The 21,341-nt window shown below is 32.8% G+C and overlaps 1 protein-coding gene across 2 annotated transcripts in view; it reads left to right on the top strand.

Moving 5' to 3' along the window:
• Nucleotides 1-21,341, top strand: part of LOC132697070 (neuroligin-4, Y-linked-like) — a 489,753-nt gene that overhangs the window by 445,539 nt on the left and 22,873 nt on the right. For both annotated transcript variants that reach the window (XM_060662334.1, XM_060662335.1), the window contains 2 exons: nt 4,885-5,036; nt 10,581-10,699. In XM_060662334.1, coding sequence (XP_060518317.1) covers nt 4,885-5,036; nt 10,581-10,699 — 271 coding nt within the window. The remainder of the gene's footprint in view (nt 1-4,884; nt 5,037-10,580; nt 10,700-21,341) is intronic.

Below are 21,341 nucleotides of genomic sequence, written 5' to 3'. Positions count from 1 at the left end.
ACAAGAAACAATATAAAAAACCTTTACTCAGAATTATTTTTTCAGGGTCCTCCAAGTAGGTACTTAAAATCAGTTTAAAATCATCGTCACTGAATGAAACTATGAAAACGCAAAACGCAAATAACTTAGGACGAAAAAACTACCTTGTGGCAAATCTGCAAATTTAAGAAATAAGAACATCGAATACTTCGATGCATACACTACCGAGGAAATCTGAAACAGTGACTTTTTAAATACTCGGCCCGACAAAGAATAGAATGATCAACAAGAGGCACTGAAATTCCTTTTTAGTTGATACATGTAAACTGTTCTAGAGTCAGTCTATTATTTGTCAGAGACATTAAAATCTTATTAGAAGGAGTTGTTCATTTTAGCGGGTCCTAAATGGTTTAAAAAAAGATAACTCTTTTCAAGATAATATGTGATAAGATTCGGAACTCCCAGTCGTGCCGGTAAGTTTTGCAATTGTGACTGCTGTGAGTAATCAATTTCGCTTTATAAAATATATATAACTTGTCTCACTTGATGCCACGCCCGACTGCACCGCTGTTGCTATTTTTGAAAAGCGGAATCCTTATATGGCGCTTTAAATTGATTGTGAGAAAAATTAAATTTAGTGTGTTTTATGTATTGGTCTGAGAAGCTTCAAATATGCCATCGTTTCACTGCAGCCTTGATGGATGTATTTAAAAACAATATAGTGGTTTCTCGTTTTTTTCAGTACCTTCAGAAGACTATGAAAAACTTAAATTCCCGGAAGGTAATGTCTTTATAACTGGATACATTTTAAAAATATGTTATTCCAGCATACTTGTGAATTAGTGGTAGTCAAGTTATGTTGTAGAGCATTAATTTAAAAACACCGAATCTTAAACATAGTCACATATTTCAAATATTCGATTTAATCATGTAAACTATTTGTAAAGCCCTCGTATTCGAGCGGAACGATGTTCCAACAAAAACAGCTGCCCAAATAGCACAAGGACGTCCGTTAAATATTCTCGGGATATCTGACGTATATCCTAGGGACATACTGTTTCAGCGAAGGGACATCCTTAAGACATCTTAAGGATGTTACTAATCGGAACGTCCACAGTTTATCAGAAATATTGTTAAAATTGCTTGTACGACTACAAAAATTCTATCCCAGTATTTGGTACTCACGTGTTATGGAATTAACCCATTGGGTAAGGTTGGTGAAGTCGTCACTGGAATAGCAGGCGATATTTGAAATGCACAAATTTTCTCTAATTAATATTTAATCTTTAATTTTGTTTTTGATTATAAAAGTGAAAGACTGCCGATTGATACAATTAATAAAACACATTTAATGCACTTTTTTATTATTGTAGATATGAAAAAATTGTAGGTATATAATGTAGCAAAAATATACAACAACGTAGCCTAAAGCATCTTAAATATAGAGTAAAATACTATCTTGAACTAAACTTTAAAGGAATAACTAATATTTGACAGGTTTTCTGTCATTCTTTAATGAAAGTAGCTCTTTTCAACGAAGCAGGTATACAATTGAATGATGTTTGTGATGTGTTTGTCTTCTTATCCGCATCTGAAAATATTTTAGTTTTGGGAAAGACAGGTTTTATATATCCGTACTTTATAAAAAAAAAAGAACGAGACTGGTATCTTATATGTTTAAAAAAACAGATTTAAAAAATCCCTACATCCGCCTTTTATGTAAAGACTTTATTTCACCCTGGTAGTACTCTCATGAAAGTGATCTTAGATGCTAATTTCCACAATGATGTAGGTATACATTTATGTATTTCATTTTATTAAATACAAACCTTATTAAACTCTTATCGGTAAGATCACTTTCATGAGAGTAGGTACTATCGGCAGCAAAAAAAACTAGAACAAATACGACTTTTCAGTTTGACAGTAATGGCCTATTTTCATGCAATATTTTTGGTCAACTTAAAAATTTTCCTAGTTTTTTTTTGCTCATGATGGTATTATCGCTACTATCGCTATGAAAACAAACCTTATAAAATAGAAAAACGTTTTCATGATTTAACAGAACAATAATTTTAATGTGAAAATTGTGCTTTATGCAGGGTAATTACTAAAATTAATACTTTGTTTTTCGGGGCCAATTCTTGCATCCATTTTAATAAAAAAAATATACTAATAAATAATATAATTTTGTTCTGGTGGATTTTCTCTAACATTATTTGCTTAAATAGAAACATAGTTTAGTTTTGTATGCCTAAATTTGACTGCTCAAAAACATGAAGAGAAAGTGAATTTTACTTTTATTTTTTAAAAAACTAAGCAATAAAATATGAAAAGAAGTCTATAATCAAAAATCATATGTAAACTAACACGTATATTATAGCTAATATAGGTTACGAAAAGGTCAGTTTTCTCTTAACTCGGTCCAGTAATCACTTAAAAAAAGTATCTAAACTACGCAATCAGCATAATACCTATTTTATTAAATTATATTTATTTACTTTATTTATATTACATTTACGTTATATTTATTTTTAAAAAACATAATACCTACTTACCAAATATTAATTTGGCCAATTTTAATTTTGAAAATTTCTCCTTTTCCTTCATGCCCAACCAAGTAAATTTCATTGCAAGTTCATTTGAAATCAGCGGGGTCAGAGCTTGCTATCTCATTGACCTAGCAAAATAATAAAAAAACAAGGCATGATATTGGTACACTACACAACAATGGTTCGTTCAGCTTAGAATTTTATTATTCGTTCTGCAGTAATAATAATACCACAAAAAATTAACTGAAATGAAAGCACTGAAAACAGTAAACACAGCACACAAAATACTCAAAATACACGTCAAGTTGCCGTATACCCTACACCGCCAACAAAAACAAGGCTGAAAAGATGGCGGACGACGAGACGGAGCAGAGCCGACGAGACTCGAGCGAGTCCGGCACGGCACGACCACGACTAGTTGCGTCATCGGCTGCAGCCGAACAGTATTATCAAATAGGATCTTATGAACAAATATATTATTTTTACGTTTTTGTAATTTTTTTACTTTGATAAATCCTTATTTTCTGTGCTATTTTAATTCAAAAGCATTTCTTGTTTAGTTCGTGTTCAAAAATAATAAAAGCAAGTTGATTTTAACGGTTCGATTCCGTCTTTTTTTAGGACTTGCCAACACTGACGTCGATGTAGATGTGCACAAAAACGTTGCCAATAAAATGTCTCCCAAAACACCAAAAATCTAAAAAAACTAAGTATTTTCCTTCTCAGTTGTTCAAAATTTAACTTTTTAGATTTCATTTTGTTTTACGGTTTTACACTTTTTTTGCCATTATGACGCAAGGGTGTTTCCTCAGGCCATCTATTTAGAGGATATCCGTGGTATATCGTGTATCCGCAAGCTATAAATTCAGAGGATATCCCTGGAATGTATTTTACAGTATATCCTTAGTAAAAGCATTCTAACGTATATCCTAAGAATATCCTCCACATGTCCCGGGACATGCGACTTAAATGGGACATTGACCGGATATACTGGGGATATTGTGTGCTATCTGAGTAAGGATCCTCATTTACAATATTCTAATCTTTTTGCAATATTACAACATCTGATCAACACAAACGAATTACTAGATGATTTAAAAAAGGTCTCAGAAATCTCTTAAAATCGCAAAAGAAATCCAAAAACTAGAATCGATCTTCATTGCTAAAAACATAGAATCGGAAAGGATGCGGATCTGTTTCGTCGCATGTTTAGAGAAAGATGACACGAGCTGAACAAAGATAAGGAGAAATGGAAATGTCTAACGGTTAGACTTAGAGACGAATATAATGAAAATCTGAACTTTTAGTTCTTATTTATTTTGATAAATGGATTTTGATCAAGTAAAAGCCACCTAAATTCAACGAATATAAAAGTTTAAATGCATATTGGCTGCATATTATTTAACGCAAGACGGTTATAATGTTTTAAAACTTTAGTTGTTCCAAACCAGATATTTCACAAACTTTGCCATAACAGCGCGCAAATAAATGAAATAGACCCCTTACAAATCCCAAGGATTAATGCCGTCCATTAAATAAATATGCAAAACATTGGGTCCGCTATTGAGGCGCTACACGTTTAAATCTGGTTATCATATATAAAATTCATTGTGGCAACAGCGCTTACATGTAGCGAATAAAATAGTGAGGTTGCTGACGGAAAGCGTAAGAACCCCTTTGACGTCAACGGGTTGTGCATAATTTATGCATTTTTGTTTGGTGAAATGATAAATACGACGGGAAAAATGGCGCTTTGACGTGGTTAGACCTGGTCTTTTTCGCTTACAGTCTAATGATGTAGACGCAAGAGATTTATACATCTTTTATGTTCTGTGGAAATAAGATTGATCGTATTCTGGCTAGTGCGATGCATTTTTTGGGTTCAAAATACTTCGTGCTATACTAAACGACTTAGTTCATTTACCTTTTTACCCCAGGCATTAATACAACCTTATGTCGTAAGTAAGGAGTTTGTTTATTCTCATCATTCTAGCCCGTGAGGAAAGTTTATAAACTGTTAATGGATTCTCAACCGCTGAGGAAAGTGTCTCTAAAAATAAATTCGTTAAATGTCGTGCTCTTAACAAGGCTTAACCGAGTTGTTTTTGGCAAATTACTGCTGCCACTTAAATGAAGTACGTAAATTTTTGGATCTTGTTTTGATATTTATGTAAAATTCTTGAGAATTTTTAAATAAAATAAAAACCATCGCTGCCTTCACTTTATTGATGTTTGCTGAAGAAAAAAGCGACCCTCGTAGATATATTTTAAGAGTTTAAGAGACAAAAGCAAATTTCATAAAATCCGAAATTTTGATAGGAAGTTTAATTACCCAACGTTTTTTAACTTGTTTTAGAGAATGGGTACCGTCCATGGAGAAGAGTTGCCATACATATTCGGAGCACCTCTCGTCGAGGGATTCAATCATTTTCCAAAAAACTACACTAGATCTGAACTGGCACTGTCCGAAGCATTCATTATCTACTTGGCAAATTTTGCTAAAACTGGGTGAGTATAGTTTAAATATGTGAAACAATATACTTTCAGACAAAAGGCAAGTTTAAGAGATCATTGATTAATTACAAAAAACTAGTGCACTGAAGTATATAGTATATCAAATTAACATTCGGTGAGTACATTTCAAAGTTAACGACAATGGAATCCCAAAATGCATTTTTTACGAAGCATTTTAAGCTTTTAATAAATATGGAACAATGCCAATAAATTAATTGGAGTATTCTAGTAATCTGCCCTTGCTTAGTTCAGTGGTAGCATTGATATTCGTAGGATATTTTTTAATAGAACCTGAGAGACTATAATTTTGTAAAGCATTAAGGATTTGTACTCGCAATATCTGTTTTGAACTCAAGATATCTTCAAAATCTATTTTGTACTTGTTCGAAGCCTGTTACATGAATTTTGGAAATCTGTCCTTTTTTTTTAATTTTTGCATTTTATTTGAAACGTCTATCTATTATAAACCCGGATGGTCATTTTGAGAGTAGCGCTCCAATTGCAAAGTGTCTTCTCGGCGTTCAATGTTAATTAATGAATTGTTTTTGTTTCCTTGTTTTTATGCATCAACATTTTTCATGGCTTTTACTTCTTTCATATTTCACAAGAAAGCAGTAGTCCGTAGCTTCAATTTCACTCTATTATGTGGTATATCGTTACATTTGGTGTCTTGAATTCCATAAAAGTGTCACGTTCCGGACGTGAAGCGCGTGATATTTAATGGGATACTGAAAATATGAAAACGTGTCTATATTTGCAGTTCCGAGGTCATTTACTTCGTCCTGACCTATACTCAAGAGGCCGCATTTGTACAACCTTTCCCATCCACGTAATGTATGAGCTCGTTCCACAAAGTTCGTATATGTATTTCGCAGATTCGTCTAGAGGATTTTTAGAATTCAACCCATTCCTTAGATAAGACGTTATGGTGGTAATTGACGGCACTAATGCAAAAATCGCCCAGTCGCATTTTTTTTGAAATTTACTCTGCTAACGAATATTTAATTTTTTAACTAATTTCTAGGTTCGATATATTGACTGCCAGTTTTAAGAAACGAAATTGTTTCTGAAAAATTACCTTGTAAATCGTGCTTCAAATCGTTCAAGGTTTTGAGATAGCAACTGACAGTGACGTGTAATTATGCAGTCGGTCAAAAAAGTCCCCGTACACATAGCATTTTTTCAGTTTTCTTTTTGTTTCTTCTTTCACTTACATTTATTGAGAAATATATTTAAAGTAAATATCGACAATCTCGTTAAGATTAATAAAAATAAAATGAAAATCATTTGAGACACTTCATTTGAACTATAAAAGTTTTAGAAGCAAGAAATTATCTCAAATAAGTCTTTGACGCCACTTTTAAGTCAGTGGTTTTGAACTAAAAGCAAAATGAGCGCTAAAAATTGCGAAATTCCAATTCCGCTTCGAAAAATCATAGTAGATTTATGGAAAGAGAAAAAATCCTTTAGAGATATTGGTAAAATAATACAAAAATACATTCAACTGTACAGTATGGTCAGGGGGTCGGGATAAAGTTTGGGAAAAAAAGCGACAGCTCTGGAAATCGGTGAAGCATGGTGGAGGTAATGTTTTATTGTGGGAGTGCTGGTCAGCTAACGGGACAGGCAATTTAGCTTTTATTGGCGGAATCATGGACCAACATGACTATTTGAACATCCTAAAGATTAATTTAAATAAAAGTGTTGAAAAACTTAACCTTGAGGTGCGTTATTTATTCCAACAGGATAACGATCCTAAACACACTCCTACGCTTGTACGTCACTAGATGATTCATAATGTCCGCCAATAACTTCATACACCACCACAATCTCCAAATGTTAACCCCATAGAGCACATGTGGAAAAATTAAGTGACAAAACATCAACATAAATAAGAAATAAAAGTTCAAATTTTCACGAAATTATATATGTTCACATGACAATTGTTTCGACAACTTTATCAAATATGATTTTGATAAAAACACAACAAGTTGTCGAAACAATTGTCATGTGAAAATATATAAATTAGGAAAAATCTGAACTTCTAGTTCTTATTTATTTTGTTAAATGGATTTTCATATATTAAAAACCACCTCAGTACAATTTTTGAAAAACATCAAGTTAAGTAAAGAAGACCTCAAAAATAGGATAACAGAAGAGTGGAAAAACATATCACCAGAAGTTACAAGAAAGCTTGTTTTAAGTCTTCCAAAAAGACTTAATGCCATTATTAAAGCAATTGTACAAAATATTAGAGTGTAAGAAACTTTTCTATTTATCATAAGAAGTAATAGTGTACTGAGACTTATTTAACATAGTTTTGGTTAGTTTATTTTTATTTATTTGTTTATTTATTATTATTTTACTCTTATTTATATTTATTTGACATAGTTTCTTGCTTCTAAAACTGCCTTATTTTTCGTCGTTTAAATAAAGTGTTTCAAACGATTTTTATTTTATTTTCATTACTCTTAATGAGATTGCCGATATTTACTTGAAAAATATTTCTCGTTAAATGTAAGTGAAAGGAGAGACTAGAAGAAAACTGAAAAAATAGTATGTGTGCGGAGACTTTTTTGACCGACTGCAATTCGCAAATTAGCTCCGCGAAAATCTTTTTTTTTTTCAAGGACCCGCTACATTGGATTTTTGCATTATTTTATTACCTTTTTAATGACTTGTTAAAAGTCACCCTTGTTTCCAATCTCTCTTAATGCAAGTTTTAATATCTTATAAGTCTCTCTATTGTTAAAAATTTATTTTACAAATGGAGCAGAAAACCTCAGTCTTTTTGACACCTTTTAAATTATAAGCGAATAAGGGAAAGCAATGCAGAGGATTTAGAAGCGTAGCTATAGCATTTAGAGATAAATTTGTTTTGTATTGCGAGTCAGCCACTTTTTTAGCATCTCAGTGAGTCAATGTCCAAGTGCAGATGTATGCACGAGTTAAATTAAAATAATTATTTTGCAATATATTAGATTGTATGAAAGAAATAGCCCTCTATTATAAACTCTAAGTTAAAATCTTAAAAGCATGACTTGTGATAATACGTTTTCCAAAAGGCAGGGAAAGAGTTTATTCGAAACTAAAAATGTTTAATACGGCCTTCAGAAGTAAAAATAAAGTTGATGGTTATATAGATTTTTGACTTCGATAAAAGACCAGCCTAAAAAGTTGCACTATAGATCGTAGTCTTTTACCGTTTCGGAGATCGCAATAGTACGTATTAGGTATAGGATAAAAAACAAGTTTATTGAATGATCAACTGATGGATAGATAACAGTGTGTTACTCAATATTGTCACGCTTTTCATTGCGTTAAACAAGATATCGTGGTTGTCGTGGGGTGTCATTTCCGATCGCAGTTCTGTTCAAAAGTTTGATTATACTGGTAATAACACAGACCGTAAACAATAAATGAAGTATGAGTTAAGGCTATGTAAATATTTGTATTAAAAAAAGCTTATAAAAGTATTACCAGATGGCACTGATAAATATTGACACCACCGGAAAAGTGTGTTTAAAATTTTGATTTTTTCCCTGAAATTAGTTTTTTACTCAGTTCTTTTACATCCAGAACCGTAAAGATAATACTGTTGAATTGTACAGCGGAATAGTTGACAAACGTTGCGTTATTCAACTAGGATGCTCGAATTCCCTTTAAAACATAAGTGTTAAAATTGTTTATTTTCGTGCTTGCTAACAGAAAGTGGCTGAGAATTTTAGCAGTATAGGGTTGCCTGACGGAAAAGTCTGAGCAAACAATAGTGGCCGACATGACAAACATCGGATCCCCATTTTTTGGACAAACACATTTTTGCGTGAGGTTTTCAATTTCATATAAAATATGACGACGCGATGGTATCAAATCGTTTCGAATTCAGGCATTAAGGTTGTACTCGAGTTGATATGCTGAGGAATTGTAAATTCGACTGTTAGAACGTTTTGCCAAAAACAATTTTGCATTTTGCAATAATTTGAGCAGATGATAGATCCTAACAGAGATTCTACAATTACTAATGAATAGGGATAAACCGGCCACAACCGTCAATCTAAGCAAGCACCTAGTTGACGCCCTCAAATTAAAACAAAAAATTCTAGCATGCCAATTCACCCCACTGGATTTTTTTAACGGCGTACACTTGATCACTAAACACTGAAACACTAATTTGTTTCATCTTCTATAAAATTCACTTAACTTAAGTGAGGCGACCTTATACAAAAATACATTGTTCTATCACAATCTACTGTGCCGTGCATAGAAAATAAAGTAGTATGTTTTTAACAACTTATAAAATGCTGTCCACAAAAAAAAATGAGGAATGGCTTCTGCTCATTATAAGTTACTGTTATTATCTATTTTGGACATAGTAGACGCTCGGTCACTGTCAGATGACAGTCTTCTATTTCGTTTAATTGACATTTTGCTTTGCGTAGTTATATTCAATGATAGCATTAGTACTTCTGAAGGATATTAAAACGTTTAATATGTTTCTTGGTAAACACTGCCTGGATTATTTCTGTACTAAAAGCAGCCTCTTGTTGGTGCGAAACGTTAACCTCTCTATAGTGAGATGTTTCTGAGAGGTTGAAAATAGAAAGACTTGCTAGGAACCTTTAATTGTTTTACTATGTATCAATTTGCATATTTTACATTTACTGCTGCAGCAAATTCAATTGGAATAAAAGAGGGACTAGACACATATTCAGGCGGGTCTCGTATAAAATAACATAGGCTTTAAATTTCATTATTCCCTATGAACGAGACAGAAATTTACTTGAGGCAGCAGTAAGCTGTGTAGACTTTATTTTTTATAAAAGCATTTGCCGAAAAAGAGAAATATTGTACCGTGACTTGTAACTAGGTGTGTATAAATTCTCAAGTTATGAAGCTTATTGTAACACAGTAAAAATAATGATGAAAAGCGTTCAATGCACAAACACACAAGAGAAGTCAAAAATAAGCTCAACCAAAGTGTTTAAAGTAATTAATTTATTGATTGCTAAGTATTGTCCGAAAATACAGTTAGTGTTTTTATAGTATATTATCAGTTTAAGGTTTCTTCTTGCAAGTTGCTAACTCGATTGTAGTATATGCTCGTAGCTTCAAAATTTTCTTTTATCTAGCGTGTTTGGTCAAAACACTTGGAGGGAAGAAGAACAGCTTTAAGCACATGCTTTCGGTTATTAAGGAAAATAGTCTGGGCATAGCACAAGGCACATTTTTATGAGTGACCTGTATTTTGTAACAAAGTCAGATGAAGCGAAATGCTATGCAGATGATACCAACCTGCTTGTAGGTGGAAACAATCTTACCGAGGTTAGTGATATTTTTGCAAGGACTCGTGACTGGTTTTTAGGAAATAGATTGATATTAAACAAAGAAAAAATACATTTAATCATGTTTATCATCCATCAAAATTGTTGTGTTCTATACTGTACTGGGCACATACTACTGTTGCTCTAAATGATTCGAAAAATACGAACAAGTCACAACTTAAATATTAGTATTATAGGGTATTTCTATTTTGTGCAGTAATCCAAACGAGCATCACAAGCAGGAGCCCGTCCTTGCTGCCTCCAGAGAGCGAAATAGGTTTCGGTCGATAGTGTGGGATGAATACGACGCAGTTCATCAAAAATATTTAGAAATAGGTAAGTCTCGTACAAATATTTTTGTGTTTTCTTATAGAAAGTTAATGAAGCATTGAAACTGCAACGGTAATAGAATAAATGTATTAATAAAATATATTAAAAAATGAAATAATATTGTGTTAATGGTAATGCAAATTGCATTCCTTACATAGTCCATTATAATGAAGTTTAATGCGCTTGTGAAAATTTTACCAACGTATACAGAATATCTGAAAATTACAGTTATATAGTCTTAAAGCTTGTTTAATTTAAATGAAATGCCCCATACTTTATGTCAAAAACTATGAAATGCTATTATACCATCCTAATAATTAATTAATTAATAATTATTAATATTTCATCAGTTATGTTAATAATATATACAATATATTTCCTATGAAGGCAAGTGTAAAATGGATAGCTTTACTATGTTCAGTTTTCTTTATCGACAACAAACTCTCAAACTTTTCTTTTATTACACGTAAACTTATCGCCCGAATGAAATCTGATGATAAATCTGACAGACATACACGATATTTACATGAAAAAAGAGGATGAACATAAACATCCATGACCGGTTAGTTTCGATTTTGATGCGGAAAAAGTTTAACAGATGAAAACGAAGAAAAGAAAATATAGTGTTTTCTGTGGGACACGAATATTATCAAAGGGGCATTGTTCGAAATATTTTTTTGGTTCTAGTATATATTCTAATATATATTTCCACCTCATACTGGTAGTTTCCCGTCTATTAGATTGATGTCATTAGTGAACTGTGATCTCGCATAATAAGAATGTATCTGGTTACAGTTTCCTATTTCAATCAAACGTGTGCCAACAAGATATTATGTTGAAATGAACTGATTGTATGTACGGTTAAAGAAGATATTCTTTTACATGAAACGAAAAATGAATGTCACTTCCGATTCGGTCGAGAAAATAAAACAATATTGACATAAATGTTCTTATAAAAAGGATGTTTCTACTTGGTTGCATAAAAAAGTCTGATTCAATTGCTTTTCTAAAAACTAATTGAATAAAGAAATATTTTAGGGTCCGCCTCAAAAATATAACGTTTTTTAGAAGATGCGTCTACTTCTAATATGTTATTTTAAAGTTAATTGAACTTAGAATAAGGTGTAAAGGGATGTTCTCGATTTTTCAGTTATTTTGTTATTCTTTTGTTTCCTTGCCAATTAAATATCAATTGAAGTAAAAATGGAAATGTTACTTAATTTTTATCCACGTAAATGGGCATCTTCTCGGACTACACATGTAAGGCAAATTAAGACAAAAGTAGCTAATTACACACCGATCTAGCGTGCGGGAAGCGTCACTTTACCACATCAGTTTCGTTTCACACGGAGCCGAGCCACTTCGGACATTTCCGGGATTTTACCGCACGGGTTTGGAAGCAATCGAATGTTTTCGGAGATATTTCCCACGCTTTGAATTTTGACGTTTGTCAATTCTGAAGGTCGTGTCAGTGAATGTATTCTTGTTGTTTTGGGAAAATGTATGCAACAATTGCGGTAAATGGCATTTGACTGACGAGTTTATTTGATACTATTGATGTAAAGATGTCACGCTTTGGTCAACAACACCCTTCACACCCAGTATACCACTAAAACTCTAACTGTACAAAATTTGAAATCACTAAAATATTATTGCATTTACTTTCATTGTTAATTTTCAACAGAAAGGGGAAAAAAGTTATTTCCCAATCCACATCCTGTTTGTGACAAGGACTCAACCCGAACCCGAAAATGCTTCCGTTAAAATTCCGTTAATACTTCGTTTAGCGGTATTTAGCTGAAATTAATCTCGTTTCCACTTGAATAATTTAATAATGACGCATAGAAACAAATCACGCATCGATAAAACTTTCAACAGACGTTGAAAGCGCTTTCGCTATGCAGATTCGGGAACAACAAAATTCAAATTATTCGGGACCTTTTCAATTCGTTCCGATCGAAATTTACAATCGGCGAGTTTATGGGAAATGCACTGGAAAGTTTAAAGTTTAAACAAGGATTTAGATTGGTAGTTACGCCCGAAGTCGCAGGTCCTTTATGGTCTGTAAAACTGAAAAGGATTTACGGGGAAGGATGAGTAAATGCTCCTCGCACTTTCGACAAACGAGTGGTCGTGGAATCATAAAAAATTTACTGCTTGCATGCGAGCTTATTAATTTTTTCTCGTTTATATCTAAAAGGTCTCAAATGTACTAAAAATATTTGAACCTATCTTTCATTAAATTGAGGCCATATTTATATTAAAATTGATTTTGTTAAATATAAAAGAAAGAGACTGAGGAACGGACAATCAAATTCTTTTTAGCTTTTAGAAGTAGACATGGATGCACAAAATATACTTTTATATTATGGGGGCCCAATGAAAATTGATAATAGATAATATTTCAACTTGCTATACTTTGAATAAATATAGTCAATAGATGTATTATATTCTATTCTATTATACGAAGAATGCAACGCTGGCTAAATTCAATAATACATATTTTAATCTTTCTCGTGTATTCAATGAATTTGTGTTATCAATTATAAGAGTAATGTAGTGCTAAATTAAAAAAATCTAACACTACAAACAGGTAAATGGATTGTGCATTTGATACTATTTTTTTTGACTAGACAACATTTTATAAGAATTTAAAAAATGTTCTACAAGCAAGTCTAAAAAAATTTAGCAAACCAATCATTTTTTTAAAGGGTGCATAATTAAAATTTAGAAGCAAAAAAAAATATCTGCAAGAAACACTTTTAATGCAGCAAGCCATAATTTTAAATATTCCATTATTAACCATTAACTTAATTAATTAATTAATACACAAATTTTTTCGTTTTAGTAAAGTGTAACATTGGTTTGCCACTATTTAAGATACACCCTGTAATTCTTATCAAAGAACACTATATTCTGAACAATTTATAAAGAAATTTGGCTTGGAATTAAAAAATAGAAAGTTACATGGGTGTTCAAGGGCTAATCAATAAAGCAATACATTAGATTGAAAAGTATTCATTCGGAGTCAATGTACTAACGGTATCAGATCGTTGGGTTTTGTAAGAACTAGTTTCTGAAACTTTAACACTACTCAACTATTAGAACTCTCCACCATTCTTACGTGAGATTTAAATTAGAATATAGATCACTGATGTTGCATCCAATATATCAATGTCATATTGATAGCTCGGAGTTGATCCATAAATACTCAGTTTTTAATGAAGATAATATATATCCCCATAAAGGATTTGACCATCATGTACTATTAGGCAGGTTCAGAGAATTAATTCTTTAAAATTTCTGTATTGGCTTTTGCATGGTACGGTGAACTCTGAGTGACTTTTAAACAAAGTAAAATACGACTCCAGTATTGCAGCCTGACGTAGACCTATATACTTCGTCTCCCTACACCTAGGACAAATGTTTTATATTAGTCTCAAATTTTGTTTATGTGTGGTAACTTTCATATTTTTTCAGACATATGCGATATTAATGCGGATACACTTCGTTAGAATGTTGACTGTTTTTTGCTTCATGCGCAGAGCATATAACTGCTTAGAGTACGTGTGTGAATAATTAGCTTCCTTAGACTACGTGTGCTAGTAATTGTACTATACTGTATTTTCATTGTTTTTCTCTTATTTATATAGTTTCTGTAATTAGGTGTTAACCTGTTGAAATAAATTATTATTATTATTATTAAAGGACAGTGACCTCCTGTCATTGTTTTTACTATTACTGAAAATTTTCTCGAAACCATTGGACAGCATCCAAATGATCCACCTCTTTCTGCGGCTAATCTCAAAGCCTTTATGGTTCGTTCTCTGTATCATTTGCGAAGATATTCTGTTTAAATTAGGATCCTTAATCCTTAATTTGGTCAGAAAACAATAGAGATCCAAAAATGAACTTCTGAGGCAAGCCAAAATTTAAATGACTCCCAGAGGCGAAAGAAACTTCCGCCGTATATGGAACGTTCAGAGCTGTGAAGAAATCATCAAAGGCAGTCGAAGTTACATTTTTACAAAGGGCAATGTCAAAAATGGCATCCACGAAGTCTAATATAAAAAGTACTGGAACTCTTACTATCTGCACATATATGTTTTGAATATTTTTGACGGCGTTTCGTAATATGGTCTTCTGCACGCTCTTTTGCTTTTAAATGCCTTTGCGTGAATTAAAAAAAATGTTTTTAATATGTTGTTTATCTAAAAACTACTCATAGTAAATTCTGTCCACATCAAGCCATTTTAATTTTTTGTTAAAATGTTAAAATAACAGTCAAAAAATAAGTCGATTGAAATTAAACGACCGATACAATAATAAATTCCGTAGTATCGAAATAATCTCAAATCGACCGAACCAAAGTGATCAAACTTTGGAATTCGATTTCGTGCCGCTTAAACATACATTTTCACGCACATCTCGGGACGAGCCTGTTTTCTTAAATTGAAATTAGTTGCCGGAGTTTACGGGGCTGACATGAATTTAAAATTAAATCACGCACGGAAACTTCGCACCGGAACTAAACTTCGAACAATAATTCGTGTTGATAGAGAAATTGACTTGGCAAGATTTCGTCCCATCCGCGCGTTTCGACTGCATTGTTCGCGGTATGGGGATTGGGGTGGTAATTTTCAGAAGATTTTCTACAAAAAAAGTTGTTGGGAAAGTCATAAAAGGCAATTGACGAAACACTAGGCGGGGAACATATACGACCAATAACGTTGGAGCTTAACATAACAAAAGTATCATTGACGTAGTGTTTCTATAATTTTCTTCTCAAAGGTTTCCATAAATATATTCGTGATGACTGGTAATAGTGGAGAACCCATAGCTGTTCCCGACGTTTTTTTTTTTCAAAAATTTTACCGGTATATGAAAAATATGTTCCAAACAAGCATTTTTTAATTAAGGTGAGAAGGTTTGGTTCCAGATTCTCGGATTTTAGTAAATCTGAAATGATGGTGAGAGTTTCAGGAATAGGAACAGTATATCGTGTGCACCTAATGTAATGCTTTTTATTGGTCCAATGATGTGAAAGGAATTAAGTACGAAACTGTCAGTTTTACCTGTGAAGGATTTCAATAAGGAAGCTAGATATTTTGCTAGAGAATATGTTGGAGAACCAATGGTGCTGAGATTATGTCGAAGGGGTAATCCTGGTGTGTGGATTTTTGGAAGTCCGTAGAAATGAGGGATTTTTGGTTCTCCAACATATTCTCTAGCAAAATGACTAGCTTCCTTATTGAAATCCTTTACATGGAAAACTGACACTTCATTGAAGAAATAAAATTTTTTATATTAGATGCACAAGATATTCTGGTTAGTTTCGAAGTAGAATCCCTCTTTACTAAAGTTCCTATTCCTGAAACCCTCACCATCATTTCAGATTTATTCAAACACGAGAATCTGGAACCAAACCTTCCCGCGTTAATTGAAAAATGCTTGCCTGGAACATATATTTCTTTCTTCTTTCTTTCTGAACGTCCGGAACAACTATGCGTTCTCCACTATCACCAGTCATCGCGAATATATTTAAGGAAGCCTTTGAGAGGTAAGCTCTCGACGCCTTCCATCTAAAACCAAAATTATGGAAACGCTACGTCGATGATACTTTTGTTATTTGGCCTTATCATCAGGAATCCCTAGTATATTTTCTTAGACGTTTAAACTCTATACACTCTAACATACGTTTTACCATTAAAATAGAAACTAATAACAACCTCCTAACAATCAGACCTAACATTGAGTGATTGTGTTTATAGAAAACCTACGCACACAGACCGATACCTTAATGCATTGTCACATCACCATGCGGCCCAAAAATCATCGGTTATCAACTCTCTTGTTTACAGAGCCGTTCGCTCTTCTCTCTAGTAATTTCCACACTAATGATATTAAACGTTCCATCTCAAAATGCACTTCACCACAACCTCCCAATAGCAATGAAACCGAAAGCAATCCCACACTTGCGACTATTGTCCTTCCTTATATTCAAAACATCACTGACCTCATATCAAAACTTCTGAAAAAATATAACGTCAAAACCAGATATACCACTTGTCCAAAAATCTCTCAACATATTCGATACATCAAAGACAAAATTCGATTTAAGATACCAGGAGTTTACAGCGTTCCATGCATATGCGGCAAAGCATACATTGGAGAGACCGGACGAAAAATATCAATTGGCTCAAACAACATCAAAAGCGCCTTAAGACTAAGACAAATTAGCAGTTGCCGAACACAATCACGAAACAGGACATAAAATTTTATTCGATAAAACTAAAATTCTTGCATGTAATCAATTCTTCTACCAACAGAAAATGCGAGAGTCTGTAGAAATAATCTTAACCGCGACTCAGGTCTCTACCTGTCACCAATATGGGAATCATCCGAGACGGTATTACTGCCTCTCATTTAGTTCCGCCCCCCTCAAACAATATAAAAGCAGGTACAGAGTAAAATACGAGCCAGTTTGATTGGCGAGTCAACAAAAACCGACGCAGGCGGAATCCACAAGTTTTATAAAAAGTATTATAGTAACCTGTGGCAGTTTCTTTGAAAAAAAATTGCAATTTAACATTTTCTGTAACTGTAACTGTAAAGGGTACCGTATAATTGAAGACTTTAGAAATTTAATTCTTTTGATCTTTCTGTTTTACCGTTTTATTATAAAGTGTTTTGCAAGATAAGGTAAAACAATGTATACGATTTTGCCAGCAACTTCGTAAAACGATCAATTTGACTTTTTAAACACTTATGATGAAGATGTGCCAATATTTAATTCAAGCAAATGTAATGGGATGTAATGTATAATTTTATATAATGGAGAAAATCTTAAACCGATTAAATGCAAAGGTAACTTTTTTTTTCTCCCGTCTGTAAAATGCCTAATTACACACCGATCTAGAGCGAGGGAAGCGTCACTTTACCACGTCAGTTTCGTTTCTCACGGTTCCGAGCCACTTCGGATATTTCCGATATATTACCGCACGGGTTTGGGAGCAATCGGATGTTTTCGGAGATATGTCATGTCCGTGAATGTATTCTTGTTGTTTTGCGAAAATATACCAAAAACTAACGGTGGTAGAAAAAGTTAATATGCAACACATGTGGTAAACTTTTTGAATCACTCGTTTATTAAACACTCGCTCCGCTTGTGTCAAATAAAAGTCAAATGCCGTTTACCGCACTAGTTGCATAATATACTATTATAACCAAGTTTACTTAAAATCTATAGTTTTTGTAGATGAATGGAATTTTAACGTATTGAGCGGCCCACAATGATTTCGTATTTAATACACCCTAAATGTGTTTTCAGAAGACAAGCCAGCCTTATTATTGTTATGTTAAATAAAATAATACTAATTCCTTTAGTAATTTATATGATATTCAGTTTATTTATTTATTAGTTTTTATATAAAACCCTAAAATCTAAAAAGATCATCAAAAGAAGAAATATTATACAGTCTAAACTAATCAAAACTACAAAATTTGGTAATTTTTCAAAAACGTTAAGAGCATCTTTAATGTTTTGCGCTTTTTTTTTTGGCCAAACTGTCAATACATTTTTATTGTTTGAAGATGGCTGCAACTATAATAAAAACTAAGTAAATGTTCAACGGTTATAATTTTCTTTTCACCAGAAAAAGTAAGCTTGCAAATTCCTCAAGAACCAGAAAAAATCAGTTCAATTATCGCGCCAATCTTATATAGAAATAGATCAATAACTTCCTAACGCGGAGGTATATTCTGAATTGGCCAGGAACAGATTTGCAATTTTCTTGGCTATTAGTATTAGTAAAAGGTTTTCCAACTGAAAATCTTTGCAATGCAATGCAATACGTTGCTCGTGATGAGCACATTTATATGCTGTCAGATAACCAGGTAGCCCTTAAAATTAAGATGCACAAATTTAACTTAAAAACTACTATGGTCTAATTAATTAGAATTAGAATAGAATTAGAAAATAACCGCAAGGAGCCATTATGTATGGAAACAATCGACTATTATACAAAAGATTTAGCTATAAATGAATGAATGAATAAATGAGGGTGACTGGATTCCAAAGGCACCGAATTATTTATGTTAAATTAATTGTATAGTAAAGTCATTTAAGCCTGTGTGCGAATGATTCCATTTACAATCGAATGTTCTGATTGTTTGATGATGCTACTACGTCCAAAATTGATTGCGGGAATTTTTTAAAGGACGGCACTATTGAATTAAAGAAATAATCACCAACACAATTAGGATTAGAATGTATAAAATAATTGAAATTTTTTCTTGATATTCTGGCATATCTAAACATAAGTACAATACATAAGTGGTATTCCGAACACCCAGCATTACCACAACATGAAAATTGGTTTGGTCAGATTTTAGCCCCGAATTACAATCTGTTGCCTCGTCATTTTTGAAAACTACCAAATATTTTTCGATTTAAGATGCATCTAACGCACTATAGAACACTTAAATTTAAAACAAAATTAAAATGGATTTAAAAATAGTTTTCTAGGTTTCATTACCTAATTAAGAAGAAAGTTTGGTTCTCTGGGATAAGGCAAAAATAATCCACATCTGTATAATAAAAGGTATATTATAATTCTAGTGCCATACCGACATCTGCGTCGACAGCCTCCGATTACGTACATTTACAACGTGAAAATTCTGGCGAAAGCTTTCTTCTGTTCGTTGCCTTAATTTTGGTTGAACAGGTTCTCGTTGTTATTCCTCCCGTTGTGGCAGCAATTAGCGTTTCCGCAGTCCCTCCCCGACAATGTTGTAAACCACAGGGTCTCTGACTCTGTCATCGTAACCAACACACGGGAGCAAGATGAATGTCATTAAGAAACCGCGCGACATGTACCCGTGATGCAGCATTTTGCGATTCCCTTATATTTTCACAGCATGCCTACAGGATCGCCCATAAGAGGCAGATTAAACATGTGGGAATCCGAATGTTTTTTGATAGATGCTACCAACGTTTAACTGGATGACAACATTGTTTAAACTAAACACACTGTATATTATTGCACATATGGGAAACACTTTTTTTGTCTGATAGCTAAATTGCCTAAAATGCTAAATAATGTCGACCGTTCCCAGCCAACACGAATTCTGTCTCCATGAAGATGAGCTTACTATAAAAGCTACGTTTTTTGTAAAAAATGCAGTATTAAAATTGAAAACTAATGTTCTAAATATTTCTAATAAAATCTAAGCTTTTCCTTTTCAACTTTTCAAAAGTAGAGATATTCTAAAGTACTAATGCTCAATACTTTCTTGATAGGGGCAATGGAACGGTTCTTGTCAAACTGATTTCATGTTAAAGACACTTATTTAACTAACGTAAGCATGAGAAATTTATTTTGAAATAAATACACAAATTTCATATCTTTCACTGAAACAGAGTTCCTGGTTATAACAGCCCCTTAAAGAATAAAGGCTTGAATCTTCTACCCACCACCCTTACAGCATGCCCAGTTTTTAATTAGCCATCAAATTTTGAATGGTTGAAACCGTAAATCAATATAAAAAAATGAAAATTTAAACAAATGATCTATTTTAAGTATTTTTTTCATAATAATGAAACAAAACCTATTTAGAAAATAATAATAATTTTTAAAGGTTTTTGAGATATACTTTCTTTATCTTACTTAAAGAACCCAGACTTAGCGTAGTGGTGAATCTGAAAAAACCTTTGTATATATCTCAGAGCATTTTTGAGGTATTTGAACATTCAAAAAACAATATACTTAATTTTCGTTGCCATTGTAATAGTTAAAGAGTTAACCAGTTAGTTATAATAGGATTCCAAGGAAACTTGACAGAAAATTGACACAAAAATGTTTTGGTTAGTTTTTTATAGGTGGGGTATGAAAATATTTATGAAACCCCTGTACAATTATAGTCTTACTTATTTAGCAGCGGGTTCTCCTTTATATTTGTTGCGTGTTTTTAATGTAAGTGAGAAATAATTTGCGGGCATTTCGCTTTTCACTATATTAGCCTGCTGTGCAGCAAAAGAAAAAAAACATACGACAAAGACGTCACCGACTTTATTGCAGTTCGAAAATAGAAAACTTTCCAAGAAGTGCGAACTTGGAGCAATAATCAATTCGGGCATTGAAATTAGTTTGCTCAGTTTCACGAGAAACTTTTCGCGTTTTGGTCCATTTTAATCAAGCTTTGAAAGCTTTCGAATAAGAAGTAAGCTACTCGAGATTCACCGGACGCGCAAGAGTTTTCATCCAAAGTAAGTAAAACATTAAGTGAACCGCACTTATAGTATCTACCTAAAAGTAATACATCTATAGACAAGCTCTGCCATTAACCCAAATTATCCCAAGCATAAAAAAAACACGTTTTTGCTATGAACGTATTTATTTTGTTGCACTTAAGAATATATTACATGTGTCAAAAAAAAACTTAAATCTCGAAACATACAAAAAAATACTGGTGCGTAAACGAACCACTGAGAAAAAACATTCAATAATGTTTTGAGGCACATAAGATGTAACATATAATTTACACATAGATATACAAAAGAAAGTTCAAATTCGGCCGAAAACAACTAAAAGTAGATTGTTTTCCAACTAGAACCTGATTTGATACAAAAAAATGCATAATATTTTAT

The sequence above is a fragment of the Cylas formicarius genome, unplaced genomic scaffold, assembly GCF_029955315.1.
Source record: "Cylas formicarius isolate icCylForm1 unplaced genomic scaffold, icCylForm1.1 PGA_scaffold_1__22_contigs__length_36826433, whole genome shotgun sequence".
Taxonomy (NCBI): domain Eukaryota; kingdom Metazoa; phylum Arthropoda; class Insecta; order Coleoptera; family Brentidae; genus Cylas; species Cylas formicarius.
Note: the sequence above shows the minus strand (reverse complement) of the source record. Positions and strands in the feature narration are given on the sequence as shown.